The sequence below is a fragment of the Pungitius pungitius genome, chromosome 18 (genome assembly GCF_949316345.1).
Source record: "Pungitius pungitius chromosome 18, fPunPun2.1, whole genome shotgun sequence".
Taxonomy (NCBI): domain Eukaryota; kingdom Metazoa; phylum Chordata; class Actinopteri; order Perciformes; family Gasterosteidae; genus Pungitius; species Pungitius pungitius.
In genome coordinates this window covers 12,096,508-12,122,954 of record NC_084917.1, presented here as the reverse complement: position 1 = coordinate 12,122,954, position 26,447 = coordinate 12,096,508, and the positions used below count along the sequence as shown (strand labels likewise).

Sequence of the window (26,447 nt, the reverse complement as noted above, 5' to 3'; positions counted from 1 at the left end):
CGTCAAGGCAGTTAATGCATCACACACAGTAAGAGCAACCAAAGAACTGAAAACTGGTGAAATAACACATGGACACAAGGGGACAAAAAATGTGAAAAAACGGTGTACAAAAGAGTTTTATTTTGATATAAGCTGCAGAGATGTACTTTACAGCGGTGAAGCATTGGGACAAAACAACTGATAGGGCTCTTTGTCAAACATTTAAGTAAACAACTAAGCAACAAACAATACTGTATGTGGAAATTTCCCAATGGTCTCCCAAAACACAATATAATGGTAACATCAAGAATATGTTGTCTTTTTGGCTCTCGGGTAACAATCAGCCTCCCACCAGAAGTAGTGTTTCGGCACTTTACGGCGCAGGCTTAAAAAAAACGGGCAGCCACGAAAATCCACGACGGGTTTCGGCTAACTCCGTCCGTCACGTGGTCCAAGTAGCAACAGAAGATCCAGTCTGCGCATGCGTAGCATTTCAAGCCTCTCGACGGACTGCATTTGTAAGCACGGGTTATAGCTCTAATGTGCGTTCAGTGGTCGCCGCCGTGCTCGCTGTTGACTTCACTACTTGCGCTTCGAAGCGTATGAAACCCCGCTCTTCGACAGTGTGGTTCCGCCGGGCCTTGTCTCCTGCTCATGAACTCCACTACCCGTCAGCCCGCTCCTCCTGCTCCTCCTCCTGCTGCTTGAGGTCAGGAGGTGGCCTCGTTCCGCGAGTCCACCAGCAGCAGCTGCTTTGGGACGTTTGGGGACTCGCTCGCGACGCTCTGTGCCGGGCCGTGGGTCGTCTGCGATGAGAAGCCTGTGGTGAACAACCAGCTAACTGCAGCGTCAACATGATGTCCGTAAGTGATCTCTTGTGTAGTTTCCTCACAGTTTGCGTTTGGCAAATGCTTTTATAAGATTTAAAAAAAAAAGGCTCGTTGAGTCATCCGGTGTGTGAGGACATGTGATATGGACTTCATGGGGGAGTCCATAAGAGACCGGGAGGAACAAAATGAACATGTTTCAGCTTATTGGAGAGTTGGTGTGGTTGACATTTATTAAAAGTAGTCATCTCTACACACCGTAAGTCCTTATTTTGTTTCTCACCACTATTTGATTGGACCTATTCAGATAGACACCAAATATTGTGAAAATATAACATGATGAATTCAATCTGATGATCCATTTACCGACCACCCATCATCTCAGACACACTGATTTATGTTTGAATTGATTCTACAGTTCTACCAAAGCGTAGCTTTCTGCCACTGACACCAGTAGCAACCACCAGGATGGAATAACCTGTTCTCTTTTGTAAAAGTGCATGTGTGCCCTGCAGCATAATTAGCAGAATCATCCACACGGTCATCAGAAAGTGCACCTGGAGTGTTTTGCAGTAGACTCATTGTCCTCAATCTCAACATTCACCCGGTTGAGTGAAGTGAACAAATAGGCCGTGTGGTTTGGGAGATAAGCTCACAATGATCACTTGACCTCGAGTCTGCTTGGTGACTCACGTTGTCCATATTTGACTTTCTCTGTATTGTTTCTTGCTGCCTCACACGCTTCTGTCCTCTCCATCACAGTACTTTGGTTCTGCTTCTAAACCTTGAACTCTGAATTTTTAAATTATGCAAGTGCACAAGTCTCATTTCATTTATTTGATAAACTTCTGCAGGACCGACATGATGACATCAGTAAAAAGAAGTCATATATTTAAGAGTTATAACCCAAACAGAGTGTTGAAAACATCCATCAGTTGACAGACCAGTTTCCTGCTGCAATGAGCTCTCACTAGTGGTTTTACTGGCTTTTTGTCCATCTGTGACTCATTTCTCACGTCACATCTCTGATTATTTTTGTGTAAATGTTTAAGTAATGTTGGAGGATGTCTTTTTGAATTTATTAGTCGGTATAAGTTTCGAGGGATTCAGTGAAATCCCCATTGCATGTTGTCAGAGCCCATGGGGACATATCAAAATGTGCTTGTTTTGTCCAACAAACACCTCAAAATACCTTCTGCCGTATCTAGGGTAACAAGTCCTCACACGGAGAAGCTCTTACCAAAGGTGAACAGGTCGACGGCCATTTGTTTAATAAACTTGGTACGTGGAGGTTGCAGGTCCCTTGTAGACCTGCACCTGTGTGCAGCTGGTGAGGGACAGTCATGTTCGGGCGGAAGGAGCAGGACGGAGCCTGTTGGGTCCCGCGTGAGCGCACACTCGTTAACAGACGCACACATTCCTCCTGTCGGGGTCACGTCTGATGGAGCGGGGCAGGACAGAGGACGCTTTTGTTGGACAATACGTTCAGTAATCGTTGGGCAAGACCTGCTGAATAGATATTTGTTCGGAGCGGTTTAAATGACATTTTCTTCTTACTTAATGGGACCCCAGAAAATATAAATACAACAGAGGGAGCTGTTATAATATGGTGTGGATTCTGCATGTGTTCATTGTACGAACTCCCTGCTACGCAAGTGATGAACCAGGAGGAGGAAAACGAAGCTGTTCTAAGGCTCCAATCAGGAGAACTAATGGCCTGTGCACCACCATAGAAGGCTGTTGCTTCTTTACGCCCTTACATGAGTGATCTCGGTGGGAAAGAGGCTGAGGTCAACCGTGTAGTAACACCTGCTCCCTGCATAGATAATGTTTGTCAGACCGGTGCTTTAAAGGGTAATCATCACCTACATTGAGATCAGCAGTTAACCAGTGAAGCACACGCACAGCTTAGCATTTCTTCTTGTGTCTTCCTTTCAGATGACCTTTGAGGTGTCGAGCAGCGTGACGCTGCTCTTTGACTTCTGGAGTGTGCACGGAGCGGCAGGTAAGACGCAGGTGCCAAACGGCTTCTTCTCCCCCGAGGTGAAACATCCCTCCCGAGTCGTGTTTACTTCTTGGAACCAGTTAATCAGTTTATAACCTGTTGCTGCGTTCTTAGTACCTACCTTTGGAGAAGTGTGTATTTCCTTTCTACGAACACCTGCTTGTATTTTTAATACGAATGTTCCATTCAGTGTCTCCAGACACCACAGATTCAAACGTTAAAGTCAAATACATGGCACTTTTTTGCATAATAGCGTGACGGATGTATAAATAAAGGTGTGGCACTGCTTCCCGCTTTTCAAATATTTTCACTTGATAAAAGGTCAACGTAGTAATGGAAACAATAATTATACATCTTCATTTTAAGGTAACAGATGTTTTGTGAAATTGAGCTCTGCTGCATGGACGTTGTAATAATATGATCTAAAGTATACATTGTGTGTCTGTGTCTGCAGGCATGGTGCTGTCGGTGTTTGTGGTCTTTCTGCTCACGGTCTTCTACGAGTTACTCAAAGTGTTCAAGGTGTGGCTTGGGAGTAGATCCAAGTGGACTCAGCCCCAGGATCCGTACGCAGCCCCTCAGACCAGCGCCTCTGCACTGGAGAGCAGCCCCTCCGAGTCCTCGCTGACCCCCATGGAGCCCCGCCCCCCCACTCCAGACAACAGAAAGCGGTCGGTTCCAAGGAAATATTCAAGAACTACCCTGGGATTTTTACTGCAATATGTAAATAATACTATGGGAAAAAGTGAAACATTTTTCTTCCAAAGGTTTGACTTGGAAGGTCACATTGACCAAATGTCTAAAATCTTTGTGAAAACTGTGACTCGTGCAGTGTTGCCACGGTCACTTCAAAAAGTAACTTAGTTACTGTACAGATTACTTGATTTAAAAAGTAAATAAGTTGAGCAGCTGCCAACCACACCCTCCGCCTCAGCATAAAAATGTCAACTGGTTATGCCAACACTCACTTTATCTAGTCTAGTCGGGCAGATGGGGGGGGGGGCTACTGTGCTGCGGATGGATGTCAGCTGGTACGGACACATGCACACACGCGCCCACTGTTATAATGGCAGGGGAAACACTGGCCTGTACCGTGTCGCTACCAGCACAGAGTGTACAACGAACCTTGATATTTCCATCGTTAGCTCACAAATACTGTGTTAGTGCTGGCATCACTGCTCGTGCATTTATTTTTAAATGACTGCTTAACTAATGTTCTTTTAAAAAAAATCATGTAAAATGTGAAAGCAGTTCTATTCTTCCTCGAGTCCAGTCCGCCGTTTGTTAAGCCAAACATGTGGACTGACGTGATGTTAGTGCGGGCTTAAAGGCACGTGGCTGCACCACTGCAGCCGTTGAATAGACAAACACTGGATGAAGTATTTGAGGGAGTGATCCTCTGATATGGATGTACTTGGGGTAACTTCTGTCATCCTGTCGCTCCTCTGCAGCTGGCTGATCCACGCGGTGCAGGCAGTGCTCCACATGCTGCAGGTGTCTCTGGGCTACATGCTGATGCTGTGCGTCATGTCCTACAACACCTGGATCTTCCTCGGGGTCATCGTGGGCTCTGGCCTCGGTTATTTGATCTCGTTCCCTCTGCTGCGTACCATGTGACGGTATGGACCGTTCAGAGGATGTTTATTTTCCATTTCTGCTCTTGAGTACCAAATGGTTAACTCTTGCATTGGCTCATTTCAGCATTTTGTGCAGTTGCTTGAGGTTCACTTAGTGTTTGTGAAGAGTTTAACACGAGGAGCGAGTTCACGAAAAGAAAAATTCCTTCTAACAAATAAGCTGCAGGAAACTGTCTCATAAAACTAGATGTGCGTTGTGGTCCGTTAGCGGGGTCAGTCTTCCGTCTCCCTTTGCTTTTTGGACTGCTTTTGCTGAACGGTCTCTATACGACATTGAGAGCATTAAAATCGAAATGAATGAATTAAACTTAGTAAAAAAAACAACCACTTGCGCCGTGAATACAGTAAATGACTACCGGCCCGACCTCACGCGCTCATGGCCGCCGCTCTTCATCACACTCACACAGCGGTCAGCTCGGTTTGCACCTCCTGCCCAGCCTTTATAGCCGTATTTCTTTAGGTAGGTCTAAAAGGGACAAAATGTTCTGTTTTTGAGACAGAGTCTTAGCTCATTTTTTTCTCAATCAGGAATCATCTAGGAAGGCGACGCATATGAAATGTGCATTTGACTCTCCAGGGTGGAGGGCGGTGCTGCTTCTGGCTCAAACTCTTTTGTTTCTATCCTACAATGAATTTGAATAGTTTACAGCAGAGGTGCAAACCATATGATTGATGGATGTCATGCATAGTTTGTGGCATAATACTACTACAACCTACTAACAATTAAAGGTGTGTGACACTAAGGGTGATTTAAATAACATTTTAAAAACAATAATTAGTGTGCGTGTGTGTGTGGGCAGAGATTTACAGTCAGACAGGACTCTGATTAAGGAAATGAATCCTATGTTAACTCCCTGATGTGTCTTTGCGGTTCATTCACTGACGTATGTCATATTTAATCACATGGTTCTGTGGCAATTACTGACGAAACCACTAAAAAAAGGGAACCACAAGGCTGACATCCGTGGGGTTTCTTGTCTTGTGAGACACCGCATTTCGATGTTGAGATTCTGCCGTCAATGTTTGCAAATCTATAATCTATGTAGATAAATCCGAATGTGCCTTGGACAAAGCGTCAAGAGGCAGTTTCACAACAGCAAGCTGACTTCAGAAAATGGGGAGGAGGAGGAGCAACACATCAGATTGCAGCTTGTTTGTTTCACTACAGATAAAAGAACAACTGACGCTGACACCCAAAGATGGCGTAACACTCAAAATGGTTTTACATTTTCTGGCAGGAAACTATTATGCAAATTCATACAATGGCTCCTGGAAAGGACGATGTAATTTGATATTTTTATTCTAATAAAAATGAAGATGTTAAATGACAAGTTTGTACATTAATTCCACTTGTGCCACTCCCTTGTGATCTTAATAAACCACACTGTCATTATTACTTATGTTATTGCTCACTGGAGATGTTGGTATTCAAAAGCAACCATCTCCAGGTTTATTATAAAAGTATTTTAAAATAACACACCTGTCTCCTGATTGACATCCTCTTATTTCAGTTTTTTTTTTCTGTAGTTGCATGGTAGGTCACTTGATACAAAAATGTCCAACAAATAAGAATTAGTCTCTAGATTCTTTAAAGGAAGTTAAAGCGCTTAATACGATCTTTATAGTAACCCAAAACTATTTCCCTAATTATAGTGTGTCCTCCACAATATATGTATCTGATAAGAACTTTCATTTTAGAACAAAAGAGGACATAAACACTTGTAAAAGCAACTAAGTCCAAAGTTCAATATTTACATTTTTAAAAATGATGTGCTGATAAAATTGTCACTGGTTTTTGATTTAATTTACTTCACATGAAAAATGTCCATTATCACAAAGATAAAGAGGAAGTTACATCTAAATCCTACAAGTTAAAGACATTTACTCTATGTTGGTAATGCAAAGTGACAGTAAATGATACATGTTTGGAGGTCTAAAAGATTTTTTTAAATCCAATTTATCCAATCGAGTGGAAGTGCAAATCATTCCGTACGGATCACTAAATATCTGGCGTTGAAACATAAAGGCCATTTGTGAATACAGGAAAAACAGTCGGAAAAATTTAAAATTATCGTAAAACAAATCCCCATGCCACATCTCAAAGGCAGATTGTAGAGGCTGTGATTATTAATGTGATGCATCAACAACAAAACAAATGGGGTTGACATAAAGCTTTAAAAACAACTTGAAAACATTAATAACTTAGATGAAATTGTTGGTTAAAACTTACTTTAAAAAAAGTGAATTCCCACATAGATAAACCCCGGATCCCTGTGACGTTAAAGGAGCATAAAGGAGCAGATACGAAAGCAGTATCTTGCTACCATATCAAATTCTGACTACACGTTGCCACGAAATTCACCAAGCTGCTTAGAAAGGAACCAAAGGGCGAGGGGACTAACCCGTGTTCCTTTGGCTAATCTCCTGCTACAGAGTCACGTTGGGAGGACTGTCCTCTCCCTTACGCCAGAAGCACTTCCACTTCCACCGGGTCCAGCACTTTGTCCTCTCCGGTCAGACCGTTTGTGATTGGCTGTGGCGCGCCCTCGTCCGCCCCCCCACTGGCAGGTGACTGGAGGCCGCGGTCGCTGTGGGAGCCGGAGACCGAAGCCGACTCCCCGTCCGATTCTGTTGCGGAGACCTCGGGGATCCTTCCGCTGTCGTCTTCCCGCACCGCCTCTTCTATTTCCCCGATGGCGCTCTTGATGGCGGCCTCCTCCTGGCGCTCCTCGTCGTGTCCCCGCTTCGTGTTTTCGACTAGTTCCTGGACCGCTGCCGGCGTGGAAGTCGCGTCCCGCGGAGGCTTGCTGGGGACGTCCTTCACCGTGGTGGTCACATGCGTCACATCCTCCTGCGCCCCATCCTCCCAGGTGACGGTGCCGGCGGTGGGCACCGTCCCGTTGGTCAGGTCGGTCGGGCTCTCCTTCGACGCGGGCAGCGCCAACGCCACCACGGGATTAATCAGGTCTCGGATTTCAACCACGCGGTCGGGAGACTTGGCCTCCTCCAGCGGGTCCGGGTCCTCCTGTGTGCCCTCGGGCACCTCGGTGTCCTCCTCGGGGATGAGCTCCACGCCTGGGACCTCCAGGCAGGACTCGAAGGGCAGAGGAACTCCGTCCAGCTGGATCATGGACACCACCTGCCTGCGTCTGTTCCCGGAGCCGCCAGATCTGCCGCCGCCGCCACCGACGCTGCCCTCCGGCTCGTCGGCCCCGAACTTGGCGGCCCAGTCCACCTGAGGGCTTTCTCCGAGCAGGTGCAGGTTGGGGTCGCTGTTGGTCAGAACGATGCTGTCCCTGTAGAGGTTGTGTCTCCTCTGGACGGCTGCCTCCTTCACCGCTGGACATCAAAAGCAAGCGAGAAGGTCAATGACTGCGTTCCCAAGTCGGGGAGGACATTTAGATCCATTGCTTATTGCCACATCGCTTTTCTAAAATGTGCGCGTCTCTCACCCATCATTATGTCCTTGGAGACACACTGTAGCACCACCTCCTCAAACAGGTTTCCCACCAGCAGGAAACGGGAAAAGTCCTCAAAGATCATTTCTTTGAAGCGAGGCAGCTCCTGCAGGAGAAGAGAGCAACGATCAGCTTCAAGCGGTCAATGATTTGCACAAATATCAGTTGACAACTGATTGCATTTAGCAGTGTCTGATCAGGTTTTACTCTTATATTAATGTACACATTGTTCTTTTATCGGTCGTTCAGCAGTCAGAAGCAGAGTGCTTCCTGTTTCTGTGCCGCTGGATTGACAGTAATGATGAGCACAGTGGGATTAGGAGGTGGGAAGAGTTGCAATACTGTACACATGTAAATCGTATCATTTAAAAAGATTAAAAGTTAAGAAAGGCTGAGTTGTCTGACACTTACAGGTGAGTAGGAGGGAGAGAGCTGCTGCAGCATGTATGGGATGATGATCTGCAGCAGAGCCTCTCTGAAGAACTTCTTGCGCACCGTGCTGCTGTCATAATCGTATTTCTAATGGGGAAAGACCACAAACACTCAGTAACAGAACAGATTAAGTCCCATATCCACATACTTTCTGACTAAATAACCCTGGTTGTCTGGTTAATTTAAGAAAGGCCATTTATCTACTGTAGTAATTCTGTTTTTCATTTTCCTCTCCTACCTTGAGCACCCGGTCCTGGCATCCCTGGATGGTCTTGCACACGTCATCTTCTCCCTTGGTCTCCAATGACTGGTTGAGCAGCTGCTCAAATGTGTAAACTGCATTGTCCATTTGCTGTCAAACAAACAAAGTTCAGAGTTGCTCAGTAGACGCCCTGAACCACAGCTCTGCGTTTATCTTTACAGACTGTTGTACTCTTTCTGTCCAGCAGGTGTGAGTACAGACTTCACAACAGCCAGGACACGATGTGTCTCCTTTTAGGGAGGAGTTAGGAAGAGCTTTCGTGCCTCCCCGTGATGCTTCAGCTCATTCCAAACCATTGGTCCATACGAGAGAAAACTGCTGCCGTAGCACCTCACCTCCCCCATGAGGATCTGAGCCCTGCTGACGAACACCGAGGGGTTGGCCACGTCGAACCTCTGCTGCAGCCCCTCCAGGTTGAGCTGCTCCACCTTCTCGTAGCAGCTCTGCATCTTCACCGGGTGGAGGGAGAGCATCGACAGCCTCTCCATGTGCTGAGGTGGAGACCGAGGGAGAGAGGAGGGTAGTGGCGATGGAGATCAGAATGACACGACCAGAAGCGAGAAATGAGTTGACTGTTGTGGGAGGAGACGCCCTAACCTCCTTAACCACTATGCAGAGATGAGGGTCATAAGGTGGCCCCTTACATGAATACATGCACGGACCAAAAAGACTCACGTCTCCCAGTATGTCTTTCCCCTCTCCGTTGAGCGAGTTCTTGCTGATCTCCACCAGCTCCCTGAAGAAAACCTCCCTGACTTCGGAGAAACCCCGGCTGGTGGGCTCCATCAGGGCCTCCAGGATGGAGCTGATGTAGGGCTGGACGTTGGTGCGAAGGAGCTGCTCCGCCTTGGGCAACACCAGAGCTGCAGACCCGCAGTGACGCACCCGGGACGGGAGAAAGGATTCATGGTTAGTTTGTACGGTCTGTAAACACACCATAGTTAGGAGTCATCACAATACACAGCGCATTCTTCATTGTCGAGCTTGAAACAGAGATCATGTATGACGTTCGAGGGAAATCCCTTTGCAGCTTTCACCCGAACGTCAGATGGGTCTACACCAAACCGTTTGAACGGTAACCTGTGAAAGAAAGAGATCACGGCTCTCAAACCCCTGCTTTCCCCTCGGCCAACGCCTCCAGGGGGCTTTCTCTGAATTTTAAATCGTATTCGCGGCATGAAGTGGAAACGGCCCATATTGTGCAGGTGGTGGAATTCAGCTCAATGGTGAGTCAACACAACTGAAAAGAGAGCTGTCACTCAAAGGGGGGGGGGGGGGGGGGGATGGGGGGTGTGCACCGGTGCTGAGCAAATGACTTAAGTGCAATTGAGGAAGAAAGGCACAGGAAGTCAGATACAAAGCCAGGTTCGGTCACACACTAAAGGCCATGTCTGAGCCGAATATTATATGTGGCAAAAATCCAGTCCAGTGACTCAGTTGGTTAGTTACCATTAGATTCAAATATGCAACAAAAAGTCTTTTGTTATTCTGCCGCTCCCTCCTCACTAAACATTGCTCCGATTGCTTCTCTAGGTCTTACTTTGTTTACACCATATGACCAATGACCATATATCAACGTGTAGAAGGGACGTGCTTCAAATGCTTTTGGGGCTGAAGGTGCTGCCACGTACACACGCCTTTAACAGCACAATTTACCCACTTAGCCAAATATGTTGTTTCCAAAACAAATACGGCTGTGGACCTGTGATAACAGAATAGTTTTACGTTTACCAACATTTACTTGGGCTTAGGGCCTAAACGTGGAACGGAAAGCAACGTGAAGCGTGCTCCTGTTAGACCGTAGATCTCGGGTCACCTCGCATCTTGCTGGTGACGTGCTCTTTGGACGCGATGATCTGGTCCATGTCGGTCCGCAGTCTGGCGTCCAGCGGCGCCCTCTGGGCCTGACAGGAGTCCACCAGGGCTTCGTAGTGGCCGGTGGTCCGAGACAACACCTGCCTGTACACCGCATCGGAGATCTGGATGGAGGGAGAGGTTGAAAGACCCGGTTGGAGCGGGTTGGGACTCCTGTGTTTGCACAGCAGGTCTGCAGTGACTCACCAGCATCCAGTGCTTCTGCCTCTGCTGCAGCTTCCCCTTCAGGCGCGGCGCAATAACGGCCCTCAGCTCCGGGTGGAGGGTCTCCATCACCAGATTAGCAAGAATCTGTGCACACACAAACACACATGTATGATATTAAGGTATTTACACACTTTTCGCAATTCCTTTTATATTCTTTCTGAATTGTATTGGACTGATTTCCACCTAATGGTGCAGTTAGTTCATATGGTGAGATGCGAGGTCAGTCCCGCCTTTGTAAAGTTCGAGTTGCTTTGAGCTAACTGAGAATTTTCACACTACAGGTGTAGTAAAAAAAAACACAAAAAAACAGCAATAACTTCCACCCAAAGGAAAACAAAAATAAACCTTAAAAAAGGAGTCTTTCCTTGTTGGGAACATGGAAACAGGGGGGCGATTGATACACAGCAGGATACAGAGAGGCAGGAAATCTGGCTTTAGCAGCACTGTCCTCACAACACACACACACACACACACACACACACACCTTGATGACGTAAGCTAAAATAATATTTGGCGAAAGTAATGAACCAACAATGGAAAAATTGAACTTTATTTGTCTAAAGACTTGTTTGCCTGGATAGAACTTAATCAAATAGTATTGTTGCATTGGTGGCTGCGACTTGTGTTACGTTGTTCTTCAACTTAGTTTGTAGCATTTTTAACATCTAACAGATTCTTATTAGCATCCCTTAATGTCTAATGAAATGCATTGCTATGTTATCACAGAGTAAATAGGTGTAATTGATCAAACTAATTCTTTGTAGTGGTCCCAGCCCACCTTGATGGAACGGGGCCATAATTCATTATATTTATCACACCAGTGTTTACTCTTCCATAACATGACAAAATGGCTTCTGTAAAAACACACATTTTTTTGAAAATGCGGCATTTTTAAAACCCCCCATTGGGTCCATTTGTCTGCAGTTTGAAACGCTGTGCTCGCTGTGCGCCTGTGCTTCATGTCTTGTTATCAAATGGCGGTTCATTCTGTTCCTGTGTGGCTACAATGACTTTCCATAGGCCTCGTTTGAGGATTACGGCGACTGGTTATGGTCACACAGATATTGTACCGTGGCGTAATGCATAATGCGGTGGTGGAGACACCTGCTGTAGCGGGAACTAGAAGTGGTTTTGAAAACCTTGATATGTGTTTGTGCCAACGAGAGTGTGACATCAACAAGCTCCCGGCAGCCATTCACGGCGCAGGAAGAAGGTGGGTGGGCCCCGAAAACAAGCGGGGTGCAGTGGAGACGAAAATACAGGCAGCGTCTCCGCCGTCCCATCACTGCGAGGTGATCTCTTGATTGTTTTTCTTATTGTTCTGTGGGCGCACTTTCATATCAACTATGAATAGTTTTCATGTGGGAGTTTTGGACTTCTGCTCATTTCAAACCCTGATTTCCAGGTAAAACTGTGACCTGGCTTTACCAACGTATACATGATTTTCACCCAACACGTGTTTTTATTGAGACACCTTATTTTACTGCCAATTACAATTAAACAGCGGCGCTCTAGTACTGGGGTTTAATAAAACTCTGAGCTGCATACCCTGTGCCTGGAAACGGCCTCGCAGTGAGGCCCCGACGGGACAGTGAAAGAGCCTCATTCAGAGGGGAGGCTCCAATCAACAGTCCATGTGTGTGTGTGTGTGTGTGTGTCCATGTGAGCGCTGGTATGTTGAGGGGTGGAGTCTTGTTGCTGGCTCTCTGTTTGAAGGTCTTGTGAAGGTGCAGTCTTGTACTTCAGTGTAAAACAATGGGTGTGTTTATGAGGCAGAAAGTATTTCCCTGAGCTTTATTCATTGAGAAAATCGATTTCTCTGGCCAGCGTCCCTGCATGTTGTCAATCATTGTGGCCTCTCAATAGGTGGAACAATGGGCCTGTACACTTCCTGGATATCTCTTTTAACTGTCACCTGCAACAAGCACGCTATTTAAGGCGTAATATCCTCAGTGTTTTGGGCGTTTTAGGCTGTATCCTCTTTAAAGCAGACTCTGTTGCATTGTGGTCCTGAGATGCTGACCTGTGGGGGTTTTCCGCACATCATGTCCCAGGTCCCGTAGTGTCCCTTGGCTTGTCTGTGAAGTCTCACGGAGTCAGTGAAGGCTGGCGTCTGAACAGTGCAGTCCTCTGACAGACCTGAAGAGAAGAGCAGAGCAGATGCTTGGTAACAACACAGACACAGACCCCCCCCCCCTGCCCTCTTTTTAAAGCAGAGGCCTTTGACTAAGAGGAATGATTTTAATAAGATTTGGGGATGCTTTTCCTTCCGTTGAAGTAAAGTGTCCTCTGCAATGAAACAGTGTTTACTTGCGTTGTTTGTTTGTGTAGATTCCCACACTAACAACCGTCCCCATAGTGCTGAGTCATTGAGTCGGTCACCTCTGTGTGACGGCGTGTCTGACTTTGGGTCAGCAGTGTATTCACAGACTGGGGAGCAGGACGTGACACATGCACACTCAGCACCTACATCCCACACGCTGTTCTGTAATCCCTCAAAGTGGAAAGATATTGGGTTGTTTGGAGGACAGATTTAATGTGGTCGCCCTGGTTACCGCCCCTCTCAGCTGACCGGACAATGCAAGCAGCTCACACAGCGCTTGGCAACATGCATGTGTTTTTGGGAAGTCGGTTCTTATCATGTGGTAATGTTTATGTGATGAAAATACAGCTGCCTCTCTCACAAAAGAGTGTGAGCAGGTGTATGGAACAAAACATGCCTATAATTAGCAGTATGTTCTCCTGAAAATAAAAAGCGACTGAAGCTTCAGTTGTGTTTTTCAACAGGCGGTCTTTCTGATGCAGAAATGTGTAATTAAAGGGTATGTTTGCCACACTAGCCATTATAGAAGATGATGTCCAATAATTTAACACAACTTCAATAATCGCAGCAATACCTTTCAAGACAAAGAAAGAAGGCTTAACCATCTGCTTCAGTTATTCATGTGACACCTACAGCAGGTGCTGTATTCATACAATTTCCCCTGAGGAAGTTTCCTTATTCCAGTGGTCATAGAAATATTTAGAACCTTTACTTAAGTGGGACTAGAAATACAACGGCGATATTGTTTTTCTAATTAAATGACGAGCCTGACGCACAAACCATGATGACGAGGCAAAAATGGTTCTTAAAACATATATTTAAAACTGCATAGCTTTTACTGGACAGAACAACATTCACTCTTGCAGATTCTTCTTAAAATCACAACTAATGAGACATAAACTCAGTTTCCTATACAGTAAATAGATGAATAGTTGGTTTACCAACCGAGTGCAAATCAGTTTGATGCATTTATGCACAAAAAAAATAAAATAAATCAATGCATGTGTCCATCACGTTGTTTTGTCTGCTGCTGGGCGTCTGTGACTCAGAGGAGGCTGACAAAGACAGGAAGTGACCAAGGAGCGAGGAGGAGGAGGGGCAGAGCCAGACAGGAAGCGGCCTCTGCTCCCAGCTCACTAACTCTTTGCTGACAGCCTCAGGGCTCTGCGTTGGCTTATTTTGGCACACGGCTTCATGGGAATTCACTGGATAAGGATAGAGGCGCAGTGGGAAAATAACGGCGCAGAAGGCTGCCACGTTGTCAGGTGACCAGCCGTCGTTTGGAGGACAAATGCAGCGAAAGGGGTCAGAGGGGCCCACTTTTATTTTATGTTTATAATGCTTCTTCCCAACATTCCAAGACCTACAGCCGATAATGTGCAGGTCAGCCACAGCCACAAGGCCCTTCTGAGTATAGCTGACGGTAAAACACTCTGTTTATCCCAAAAATATTATTGATTGGGATGGTTTCACACGGAGGAATCCTGGTGGTGGTTCCTCATGCTGTGGAGCCCATAGCGGACTCCCTGGCTCACCACTGTAACGTTACACTTCCTCTTAAAAACGGTCTTACGGAAGTAACAAATAACCTCTATATATCTATCTATCCTGCCGTAGAGGCCTGACTGGATGTTATGGGAAAGAGAAGCAAAAACAGACTGCACCAATACCAACTAAGTCTGAGCAGAGCCCTAAAATAAATAGTAATAGTAAATAAGTGTTATTAAGTGCTTTCATACGGTTAACATGGTCTGGACTGGTGGCTTTTTGCCGTTTGAATCACAAGACCGTATCAGTCAGTTAAAGGGAACAAATTTTGGTCGGATCGCCAGAGTGAAATACCTGAAAGCAAAGTCTTCCACATTCTTATCTTGTTGCTCACTTTTAGAGAATTTCCTTCTTGGTGCCAGGCCTGTAAACCACTAGACATTCTCCATATGTCTGAACCCAGCTAGATCAAGGAGCAGATTAGTTTCTCTGCTCTGTGTGTGCGCGCTCTGTATAAATAGAACACATGGCAGCACTTACCACTAGCATTTCCCTCCCTGCTTTGCACACCACGCTCTGGTTGGTGGGATCGCAGCAGCAGTCGTGGACGAGTTCCCAGGCCTTCACGTCTACATGTAAGCGCGCATATTTTGACCAGAGTTCAATTGATTTGACATTTCGAAAAACCGACTAAGCCTCTAACTGTCAAGTATTGTCCGATTAGACATCAGCTCGAGGGCACCTGTATTCACATGGTCAAGAAGGTTTGTATCACTTCATTTCAGACGCCCACACTGCTTGTGTGGCATCCACCGACATGCAGGAGTAAGGTGTCCCCGCACGGTGCCTCCGATGGAACCAGCCGAACCCACAGGGCAGCAAATACTGAAACGAACCATCGAACGCAGACCTCACACACACATGAACGAGGTCCTAAAATGTCATCTTAGCAGATCCTGCCACCAGCAGTAGATACTGAGATAATGCTGGACACCTTGTCGTGGTTTATTGTCCAAATGAGTGCCAACATATTGTCTGAAAGAAACACAATAGATTACATATATATGGCAGCCTTTGGAACCACGTAGCGTGCCTGAAACGCACCCGTTTACAGACCTGGCTTTAAGTGTACTGCTGTACTGTGGTTCTGTGGTATGCAGGGTCCCTTCTTGCAGAGAGGAATTAGTGTGAGGTCTGTAAATCAGAGCAGGGGGCTGTGGGGGTGGAGACCGGCCTCTGATTGATGGTTCTCTAGTGGCCCAACACCAGTTTGGGAGAAGACTTGAACTTGCTGGACGAGCTGAACCCCAAAGAGGACTAAAGCCAATGATTCAATTCATCTCCTCATTGTTGTTTTTTATCAATTGATGAATAGTAAAAATGACAAAAAAAAGTCCAACGCATATCAAAAGCCGAAAATTATGTTTGATTTTTTTGTTTCTTTCGCTTGACTAACCGTTCAATCAAAAAAAGACTGTAGAAATAGACTAGGAGGTCATAGAGAGAATATAGTATTAAATTGACGCAGTTTATATTTTTATTTAATTAGCAATTACAAATGTTGGAAGCTTATTAACAGGATGTTTTTGCAAATCATGTTAAGGCGATAAAAAGCCGCAGCCAATCATTTTACAGGCGAGCTTTTGTGGGTGAAACAACAAGAGCTTCGGTGAATTCAAAGATCTTCAGTGTGTCCATGTTTTACATTCAGCTCGTGGTTTTTACTTATCGAAGCCAGCTGAATAGTGTCAGTGATCAGTTGAGGAACTGCTTTGCGTGAAGCGTCTGTGCTCCTACAAGCTTATTCATGGTGTTCTCTGGCGTATTTTTCTGTACTGACATGCTCTGGAGGGGTAGATGCACCGGTCATTTCTCACTTGAGTGCATGCCATTTACAGCCATTTGTACTCGCTAGTAATGATTGATAAATATTTTTTTTAGGGCGTGCTACACACAAACGTTTCGTGCGTGTATGTGTGGATGAATGAAACCGCAGAGAGGGCCGGGGGCCCGGCCGTAAAAAAAAAAAAAAAAAAACATTTCTCACGCCCAGGAAAGGTCTTTTACCGGTTCTGGTTTTCCTCAAAACACCGGTGGGACTGGGCGTGTCAACGCAGGCCGAACACATGCCAATCCACGCAGGCACCAGCCATGGCGACAGTTAAACAGCAACACGCTCCCCACTGTTGGAATGCACGGCAGGGACTCAGGCTTCCACCGAGCGTGCTCCGACAGGCAGAGGAGCAGCAGGTGAGCTTCACTCAATACGGACGAGCAGGCAGACTACGTTTTGCTGTCAAAATGTGTGCCTTTAAGTTGGTGTTGGGTCTCCCGATGCAACGCGCCCACTGGCTGCGTGGTTAGGGGTTACGCGCTGATCGTTGGCGGAGAGACAAAAGGTTGGATCAGGTCTGGTGACTCTGTCCGCCTGGTGATGAGCGCTGTGTGTGGTTCCAATTCACACGAGTGCTTCACGCCACAGGATTGTCTGCGCTTCAACTTGCAGACGAACCAACGTGCACGCCGTCCTGCACCTTTCAGTAATGTGATGCCGCAGACCTGATGATTACAACCACGGGAGGATGCATGCTGACAATCACGTTAAGTGGTACTGCACTGTAGTACTGCGAGGGAAGCTGAGCTCATTTTCGTGTGCGTGTCTACAGGTCGAGATTAAAACCACGCGCTCGTGTACTTGAGAGTCAGCTGAGGTAACTTTTCTTTGTGGATCAAATGCTCCATGTACTGAAGAATGAAGATTTGTGGCCAAATGTGGGTCTGTTTTGTTCGTGTAAATTAAAAATGAATTTGTAAATACGGAATTATCAATGATTCATTCAAAAGTAAAATAAAAGACCTAAAGAGGTTTATTTTGGCTGTTTTATTTCCACTACAAGAAAACACGTTATACAAGCAAAATAGCCCAAAATCTTTTTGACTGTCTTGCCTCAATATTGTTCAAGTTATAATTACCGAAGTAGCATAGAATTTAGGTGTAATTATGTAAACGTGGATGAGTTTAGTGGATGTAGTATGGTTTGGTGTTTGTTCATTTAAGATGTGATTATGTATCTTAGATTTATAGATATGTTGTAATTGTAAAAAATGTTGGATTTAGATAAAGATCTTACATTTTTAATGAATACTTTATTTATATGGTCATGAATTCATAATTTTTCTACATCTTTATCTACAATATCTCTCCACACCCCCTTTCTCTGCAGCCGGCCACATCCGAACGAGCTCAGTCACGCTCACAGCAGCAGCCGTGAAACTCTGTTTTGTTTTTTGATCTCTCCACCGTTTGCACTCCTTCAGATTCTTTCCGTCTCAAATCTAAATTCAGCACATTGAATAAAAGCTCTGCACACACACGCAACCGCAGAAATGACCTTGACTCAGCTCAAACGAAGGCAGCTCGTTGACTCATTACGCTGGAGCTGCAGAATTTTAATTTAAGTGGAGCTGCTAATTACAAATTGAGTTTTAATGGTGTACTGTTTGAGTCAACATGCCATGTGGCACACGGCCTGGAAGCAGGCCAATCCTTCCTGCCACTTTAGACGCTTCTATACAAATCCCAAAGGTGCCATTCTAAGTGGCCTTGCAAGGCCGGGACATGTGACAACATGACAAAAAAATGGATTACCTTACGTTCGCACATCCTCTGGCACGTCTCTGCCACTACAATGACCCGTGAGTCATGCCATCACAACCCTTATTAGCGGATCAAGGGTAGTACTCCACCCGGATAAAACAAATAGCATCTATTTTGTAACCAAATACAAAACGCACCGCAGTTCCATCAACGCACAAACAAAAGCCTGCACTCAAACATTGATGCTCAAACAAAGAAAGGCAGGCGAAACCACCTGTTCAATTTTGAAAGCTCTCACGAAAAGAGGAAAGATACATACTTCTGCTCATTATGAATTCAGCTTAAATTATTAACATAGTTTGGTTGCAGTTCCTTCTGATATATTCTTTCTCCAGATGATTTTTCTTTTGGTCAAACATTCCAATCCCTACGACATGAATGATAATGACTCACGGTTCAAGTACACTGTGCATTGCTGCTCTTTCATGATGTTAAAATGAACAATCCTAATGTTCCTATATTTCACCACAAAAGCCTTTCAGGGGAGAAAACGCCGATTATTATTTCTATTTTAGGTTTGATTCACTGCTATGCTTGGAAAAAAAAAACATAGAAATGTCTTCCGAGCCAAATCCATGTCTTCTGAACAACATTTCGAGTGATCAGAGACTCATTTATTTTGAACTGAGACAAGCCGCAAATGTTCACATTTGAGGAAGCAAAAAATAATCTGAGAAACATTGAGATAATTTTGGGATAAATTTGTTGAAAAATTGATCTAAAAAAAGGACGGGTCACTGAATCAAATATGAAGTATTCATACTCTATATATTTTTTTGTGAAAACAAATTGAGGAGAAGTGTGCATTAACAGTTCATTTAAGTCATCAGTTTCCCTAAATATGATTGAGTTTAAAGCAGGAAAATCTCTCTTCAGCTGACAAATAAAGTCTCTGCCGCACTATTTGAGTGATTGTCTATCTCTGCAGTAAAATGTGCAACATTTGGAGCTCTGATCCAACGACGCGTCTCGCTGCAGCCGAGACTGCTGAAATAAAACGAATACCCATCATTCCTGCTGCATCTCACATTCACAGATCAACCGGCTCACTCAGAAGGCATGTAAAGGCTTCACACTGTGACACACACACACACACACGCACACAAATGGTCCGCAGCGCAGAGAAAGACGGGTATTCTTAGCGGCCGACACCTGAATTCAACAATTCATCATTCATCGTGTGCTCATCGCAGTTCCCCATAAACAATGCCGTTCATCGAACAGCGCCAGGGAGCTTTGTTTTAAGCCGTGTGACTTCTCTACGAGCGAGGTGGGCGCGTCCGTGTGCGTTTGGTTACCGTTGTTGCTGTGCCTGACGCAGTCCTGCAGCACTGCGTGCCACTTCTTGTGCTCCTTCTCCGTCCTCACGCAGAAGTAGTGGTGACGGGCGTACGGGTGCCACAGGATGAGCGGGAACTGGGACGCACACTTGATGAAGGGATTACTGCCCGCACTGGCCTTGACACCTGCAACAGGTCACATGACAAAGCGGGATTATAGACAGACTGAGAGAAATGCAAAAACAATGATGAAGAGAATGGATTAAAGCAGGTAAATTGGAGATTAAATGTGTCAAACATCTGGATATTAGTACTTCTTTTTGTTCACTTTCACTTGGTTTACTCGACTCGAAAACAATAATGTCAATTAATGACACAGATTTAATGCTAAACCAAAAAAACAAGGTACAGTATGTACAAATGTAGACAAACAGATACTATATCAACCTTTTATAGCTATATTTATATTTAATATTATGTTGTATTTACTGTATAAATATTCATAATTTTCTGTCATCTTCCTACCTGGGAGGCTGGTATTAATCAGCTCCATGTACTCCTCTATGGAGGTTAGGGCCTTGTACCCAGCGCAGTTGATGGTTCCTTTTGGGTGAAGGCCTCGTTCGTGTGCCTTTTGGAGAGATGCCAACGAAAAATGAAAAAAAAAAAAAAACACAGCAAGCTGTTTTAACACAAGTGTCCCGATCGGATAACAGTTGAGTGGAGAAACAACAGCACTCACGGTCTTGCTCTCATAGAGGCTGACGGTGTAGCTCTCTGGCACCGATACAAAGCGATTCCTCCACTTCCGATTCTCCTCCAGATACTGAAACAGACTCCCAGAGAAGATGGAGCGGCCTGCCAGAGGGTCCTGAAGAATCATTGTAGAGCAGTTAAGCATCATTTCTCCATAAACTGGGTTTATTCACCGAGGGTCCTTAACACCACAAGACACTGGAAGGGGAGTGGGTGTTTACAGATACAGGGCAGCTGATAACTATTCATTTCTTTGTGAGTTTACGCAAGCATACACAGCACCCACTTAGTTTCCAGATTTCCTCTTTTAAATCAAGTCGTAGTGTAACAGATCGCTCAGAGAGAGAGGAAAGAACAAAAGAAAGTGAGTAGAGCTGAAACATTAACAGGGGTTTGGGTTCGAGAACTGATTTGTTACAAACACAATTAACAGTAAATATATATTATATTAAATATATTTGAAAAGTACTGTTTTGAGTCACATGTGCATGACTTGCCGTTGTGTCATGAGCACTTACAAGCAGCTGTCCTCCGTATGGTGAAGAGAGCAGAGACACCACTTTAATAGGATTCAAAACGTTCATGAGTGAAATGTGCTCCACTTCCCCCTCAGTGATTTGAGAATGTGAACAAACGTTGGGACCTACAGCAACCCAACGGATGGGAGGAAAACACAACGCGGTCCAGCAGAGGCCTTCACTGGCAACACGGACCTCAAGAATGAGCCCATTCATCCCTGGAGTGACACGTCGAGCTCTCTTTGCCTGACAACGCTTCCATTGATGGGAGATTGTTTCATGTATAAACTGTTTAAATAAAAACGATGGAGTAAATCAATGTGACGGCTCGCGGCAGAGGTTTCAGTTTGTTCAAATTAGTAGCCAGCTTTGATCATTCAAACCAATTAGTATTATTATTATATTAATTATCACAAATTACACTGGTCATAAAATAGAATTTCTTTGTGAGAGAACGCATGTTGTATGTTTTGGAAATAAGTGCCGCCACACCCAAAAACTCTGCATAGTTTGACTTTTTTATTTCTATCCATTAAGCAGTTTTAAGGTTCTCCCCTCTTAGTCCTTAGTCATTTTTATGCTGAATGACTTGTTTCCAAGAAACTTATATCTGCCAAAGGCCACATATGAACTAGTGCTTAAGTGTGATTCTTTGTAAAGAAACTCAGTGTTATGCTCTCGACGACTAAATAAAGAAATAGTTGGAACAGTTGGTCTAGTTAAGGAGAACCCCAAGCAGCTTTAAACCGTATTTTACATTAGGTAAAATGCACTCGCCTTCCTGTGAAGCAGCTGTGACTGCGGCGCTCCTCCTCCTTCTATCTCGAAGCGGATGCTGTTGAAGAGAGCGACTGCGTACTGCTGCTTGTACACGTCACCGAACTGCTTCATCACCTCTGTGGTGCGAGCTGCAGGAGGACACACAGACCGACACACAAGATCACAAAACATCCGCACTACACAAACCAATCACAAAATAAGATTCCCTTTTTTATTTTCTATTTTTAGATACAGTCAAATGCAAAATCACATCTTAATGTTTAACCGTTAATTCTGCTGACAAAATTATCGTTTCATTTAATATCTGCTGTGTACATTTGGGCAGCTCCACTTCCCCTGTGTGGAGTGTCACAATGTCAGAAAGGCCCCAACCTGCTATCAGCTCTTTATGAAAAGTGCCATATAATAAAATGCAAAAGCAGGCAAGAAATATATAGTCCCTCTTGTGCAGCACCCGACAAAGAGATACCGAACATTATTATCGGCACTTTATGTCAAAGCTATCGGGTGCAGCACTGTCAGAGGTAAACTTTTGGGATGGAATACTTTTGCATAGTTACAAGAGAACAGCCTTTACAAAGTATGGTCAAGACTCTTCATTATGGCTGCACCATTCAATTTAATAGAAAAAAAAGTAACTGTCTTCTCATTTTTATCAATGGAACATCTTGGGGTTGTGGAACATTGGTCAGAAAAAAAGAGATTATTAAGTATTAAAACAAATATTAAACAGTGTAATTATGATTCAATCATGGATGTTATTGGCTCACTTTGGAGCCCAAAGTATGACGTGTCAGTTCAGATGAACCAATGTGTTCCTGTATTGCCTATAGATCTTCTCCACAGCTTGACTCAGCATTTCTGCCCCACCACTGCTATGCGAGCGGTATCCTAATAAATAGTCCAAGAACCTGCTGGAGGGGACATGAGCTTTTCCTGCATTCCATCAGTGGAAAATGAGTTTGCGAGCCTGTGTGTTTGGCTCAGTCAGCAGAAGACTGCGTTGACCATGATGTTTATGGAAGGGACAACGCAGGAAGGAAAGAGCAGGAATGCAGTGGGAGAGCAGGAAGGAAAGAGCTGACGGGACAGTGTGGACAGGGAGAGAAAGTCGGGGGAGACAGGGACAGACAAAGTTGTTAAAACGCTCTGCGTCATAGGAGGAGCAGACGCAGGCTGGAGGGAAGGGAGATTTCTAAAGCAATGACCCCTCTTGAATCCAGTGTTTAGAAGGGCTGTCTAATGAATCTAGATACTTTTTATATGAAAAAAAAACCCTATGGTTTAGGAATGTCTTGCCATTCGTTTTGGTTGACTCACTCAAGTTAAATGCCGATGCTCCGTCTTCCCTATTTCCCAAAGGGCTATTATTATTTCATCTTATTTGCAAGGAATATGGATTATCCATTTTATTTGGTCATTAATGTGGAAAACGGATGTACTATAGAAACTCTCATCCCGGTGAGGAAAAATGTCAGCAAGATTAGTCTTGGTGCTTTCAACTGGTGGTCTTTGTGTCTTTTGGGCACATCCTCTGTTGTAATGGGAGGGTCAACATGCCAAAGGGATAGTTTCTATCTCCTCATAGGTCAAATATTAGGCCATAGAGAAACTAGACCGTACACTAAACTACCACAATGAACCAACGTGACATGTCAGGATAATCTAAGGGAGAGTCCATGGAGTAAATTCATTAAGGTTTCTTCTATCCTCAATTTCATGCTTTCGGCCACTAACTGAAGCTCATGACCATAGTTCAGGGTCGTGAAGCAGACAAAGAGCAAAATTGAAAGCTTTCCCTTCCAACTTAGCTCTCTCTGCGATACCGATCCGCCATTTGATCCCGTGCTCCAATTTGTCCTCAGTTATTATTAACAAGATACTTGAAATCCTTAATCGGGTAGCAACTGACTCCCAACCTGGAGGGAGCCACCCAACATGTTCTGCCAGTGAAGGATGACCCCTGACTGTCACATGCTGACTCTAAACTCAATCACATCAAATTTGACTACTAACTTCCCATTTGAGTGCTGATGTCCACAAAAGCCACTTAATCTGAAAAGAGGGTCTGAAACTAGACACTCCCCCTGGCTGCACCCTGAGATTCTATCCATGCGACACACAAACACAAATTGGAGACAAAGGGACAACAACGGCAGAGCCCATTACCCACCGAAAACCTGTTTGACTTCCTGATACCGGCACTGCTCTCGCCTCCGTTACATGGTATAAGGGACGCAGGGCTCGTGGGTTTGCCACTCGGGGGATCGGTTTCATCTTCACAAGTCAGATTGGTGAAAAACCAAACATCTCTTCTATCGATATCCTCCACCAGGTGCAGTGGTGCCAACTTGATGCAAGTAGGTTCACTTCTGTGCAAAGCTGGGGTACCAAACTCAAGGAAAAGGGGTCGAACTCCCCTTTTAGCTGGGCTGATGTGGGAATACTGACAAGCTCCCGGCCCAGGGCTACTGTGCTAAATTAATCTCTGAGACAAAAGGATCCCCTCTATGCGTGAGATTGGGGCGGCTGTGGCTAAGCAGCGATGATGTCCCGTTATCAGCTGTTTTCTTGTCAGCAAATTCCTCCTCCATAGGATTGGTAACACACAAAAGGTCAAATTCCATCCATGTATCTATACACTTGTAAATTGAATTTAAGATTAAAATAACCTGAATGCGAGCTTTTGCTTTTATTTAAAAAAGGCCCAGGCTTGTTCCGTCACACATATTATCCCTTCATGAGGGATGGTCTTCATTATTAAAACCAGCACATAACATGTCTCTGAAATGCATACTGCCTCTGTATTGAATGGGCTCACAAGAGAGAAGATGGTTTTTTGAGAATGTGCTTGTGCAGCAAGGCTGAAGAAACCCAAACAAGACTCCCAATGGTGCAATACTGAGTAGAATACCATCAATCCCTCCCTCTCTACACACCCACCCACCCACCCACAGCACTTCAAAGGGCACATTATCTGTGATGGCATTAATGTGTGCAAAGGTCCTGCAGATGGGTATCTAGATGACACAGATGGAAGGTGTGTGAGAGCGAAGCAGCGGTTTCAGCCATTAATCATGCGACATGTTCTCACCTGCTTTGCCTGTACGACTCACTGTTCTCACCTCCCGCCTCCAATCACTCACCTCCGTGATCATGTTTTCTCAGTCAGACTCATATCATATCAATACATTGCACTCTTTTACCATTTCATATAAATATATGCCTTGTTTTTTAATTAATGACGCAGTTCAAATATTCTCATTCTTATCAAATATGTTGTTAATTGTTTAAGTAATTTCTGCAGTACGACTCTCAGTCTCTTCAGAAACCCCCTAATGAACAGCACTCATGTAAAGTCACAAACCAGCTTCTATCAATAATATTTTCACTACTTTCCACTATTTCTGACAGTATTTCTCTTTCTCGTCACATGAAACAGCAGCAACAAACACACCGAGCGTCTGGACCTCAAGAACGTAGCCTCTGGTTTGGAGGAGTGGTTTCCTCGTGGAGGTACGCCTGCCAGCGTACACATACAAGCGCAACTACAAATCTTGAAGGAACGTTGAAATGATTCTGAAAGCAACAGCGTCTGAAGGATCCAAACGTTCAACCAAGCAAGTTCTTTCTTTTCCTCGGAGGTTTTAGACCTTGGATACATTGCCAAACGTCCTCTAGCCTTAAAAGGCGTATCTTTTTAAGGAATCACCCAGGCCTGCATATTCACGGAAGAGTTTCAGCTTCTGCATCATTCCTCTGCTCCCATTTCTAGTTGGAAAATAATCACACAGACCTGCACAATGCACAGTGGGACTTGAAACTTAAATAGCAGGCAGTCTCAAACTTATATAAACATGCTCCCCTTTCGGCAACCTACTTATTAACTCTGAGAAATAGGCCTGCAGCACAGATTGGGGGAACGGTTCAAGTAGAGCAGGGCAACAGCACGCTGGTATAAAAGAGAAGCTTTGTCCTCTAATCAAACGGGAAAGAGGACACTTGCTGAGAGAGAATCAAAAAGCCGGGTGTCTGCAGGTATGAGGCTCCACTTTGATACAGTAAAAGGGAATGTAAATAAGACTGTTTTGAGACTCATTGTGCCGAGGGTCTCACTGGATTTCCCTCTGTGGGTCAATGCAACAACTCAGTTTAAAGGTCAGTAATATAGCTTGTCCAACACACGCCAAATCTGACTGATAGAGAAACGAAATTAGTTTAGAATTTATTGTAAGTGACACATTTTCACAATAATGGGCAGAGGAACATGAACTTCCTCTGCCCATTATTGTGAAAATATAGTTATGTTTCCCCAATTGGACGATACACAAACCTAATTTCGTTTTCATACACTTTTGTACGAAAGAAAGCCACACAACTTTCACGTAACTTCAATCTGTGGGAAACACCGCAGCCACTCCCCGCCTTACCTGTTATCGCCTCCCGCCTGCTCTCATCCAGGTGAGAGGAAACCACGTCCCCCATGGTTACAGTAGAGACCCACGGGACCGAGTGACCGAGTATCCGAGCTGCTTCACGGGTTCTGCTCGGGGGGGGGGGGGGGGGGGGGGGGAGTGAGGACACGTCTCAGATATCCGAGGCAGGTCCACCGGCTAAAAGGCTCTTCCCACCACCAGAGGGGCTTTGGCTGTGGAGCTTCTTGCGTGTCTTCTCTCCCGGGTGGAGGTGGTGGACTGCGGCGTGGTGAAGACTCCCCGCCGGGGGGGTGGAGAGGAGCAGGGGGAGGTGAACACTGGCCTGGTTCACACCCTCCGGGAGTCATCACTGGTTCGACGTGTTCGGGCGGCCCTGCCAAGGGTGTGGCCAAAACCAGGCGCTTTAGTGTGGCAATGTGTTGTTAAACATCTACTGTGAGCGGTATGCGCGTGCACCTACACGTTGTTCGGCCTCCAACGGAGCCCTAAATGACGATTTAAAACACCAACCAAATGCATTGTGCCA

At 45.1% G+C, this 26,447-nt stretch overlaps 2 protein-coding genes across 3 annotated transcripts; one reads left to right on the top strand and one right to left on the bottom strand.

The window, feature by feature from the left end:
• The first annotated feature begins 100 nt into the window (after positions 1 to 100).
• On the top strand, positions 101 to 6,946 carry slc31a2 (solute carrier family 31 member 2). Of its 2 annotated transcripts, XM_037484859.2 has the most exons (5): positions 101 to 842; positions 2,745 to 2,811; positions 3,266 to 3,482; positions 4,263 to 4,430; positions 6,882 to 6,946. In XM_037484859.2, exons 1-4 carry the CDS (start codon positions 834 to 836, stop codon positions 4,426 to 4,428), a joined length of 459 nt encoding a protein of 152 aa, XP_037340756.2. In that variant the 5' UTR covers positions 101 to 833; the 3' UTR covers positions 4,429 to 4,430; positions 6,882 to 6,946. The 2 variants fall into 2 exon arrangements, with proteins under 2 accessions (XP_037340756.2, XP_037340755.2); XM_037484858.2 differs by lacking the exon at positions 6,882 to 6,946 and having other exon boundaries at positions 105 to 842; positions 4,263 to 5,779.
• niban2a (niban apoptosis regulator 2a) lies at positions 5,731 to 26,337 on the bottom strand. The gene is made up of 14 exons (XM_037484857.2): positions 25,916 to 26,337; positions 21,483 to 21,613; positions 20,174 to 20,302; positions 19,957 to 20,062; positions 19,450 to 19,617; positions 12,706 to 12,821; positions 10,662 to 10,766; positions 10,417 to 10,579; positions 9,276 to 9,463; positions 8,936 to 9,091; positions 8,577 to 8,690; positions 8,318 to 8,425; positions 7,901 to 8,012; positions 5,731 to 7,787 (listed from the first exon to the last, which is right to left on the bottom strand). Exons 1-14 carry the CDS (start codon positions 25,968 to 25,970, stop codon positions 6,910 to 6,912), a joined length of 2,529 nt encoding a protein of 842 aa, XP_037340754.2. The 5' UTR covers positions 25,971 to 26,337; the 3' UTR covers positions 5,731 to 6,909.
• Positions 26,338 to 26,447: the final 110 nt, after the last annotated feature.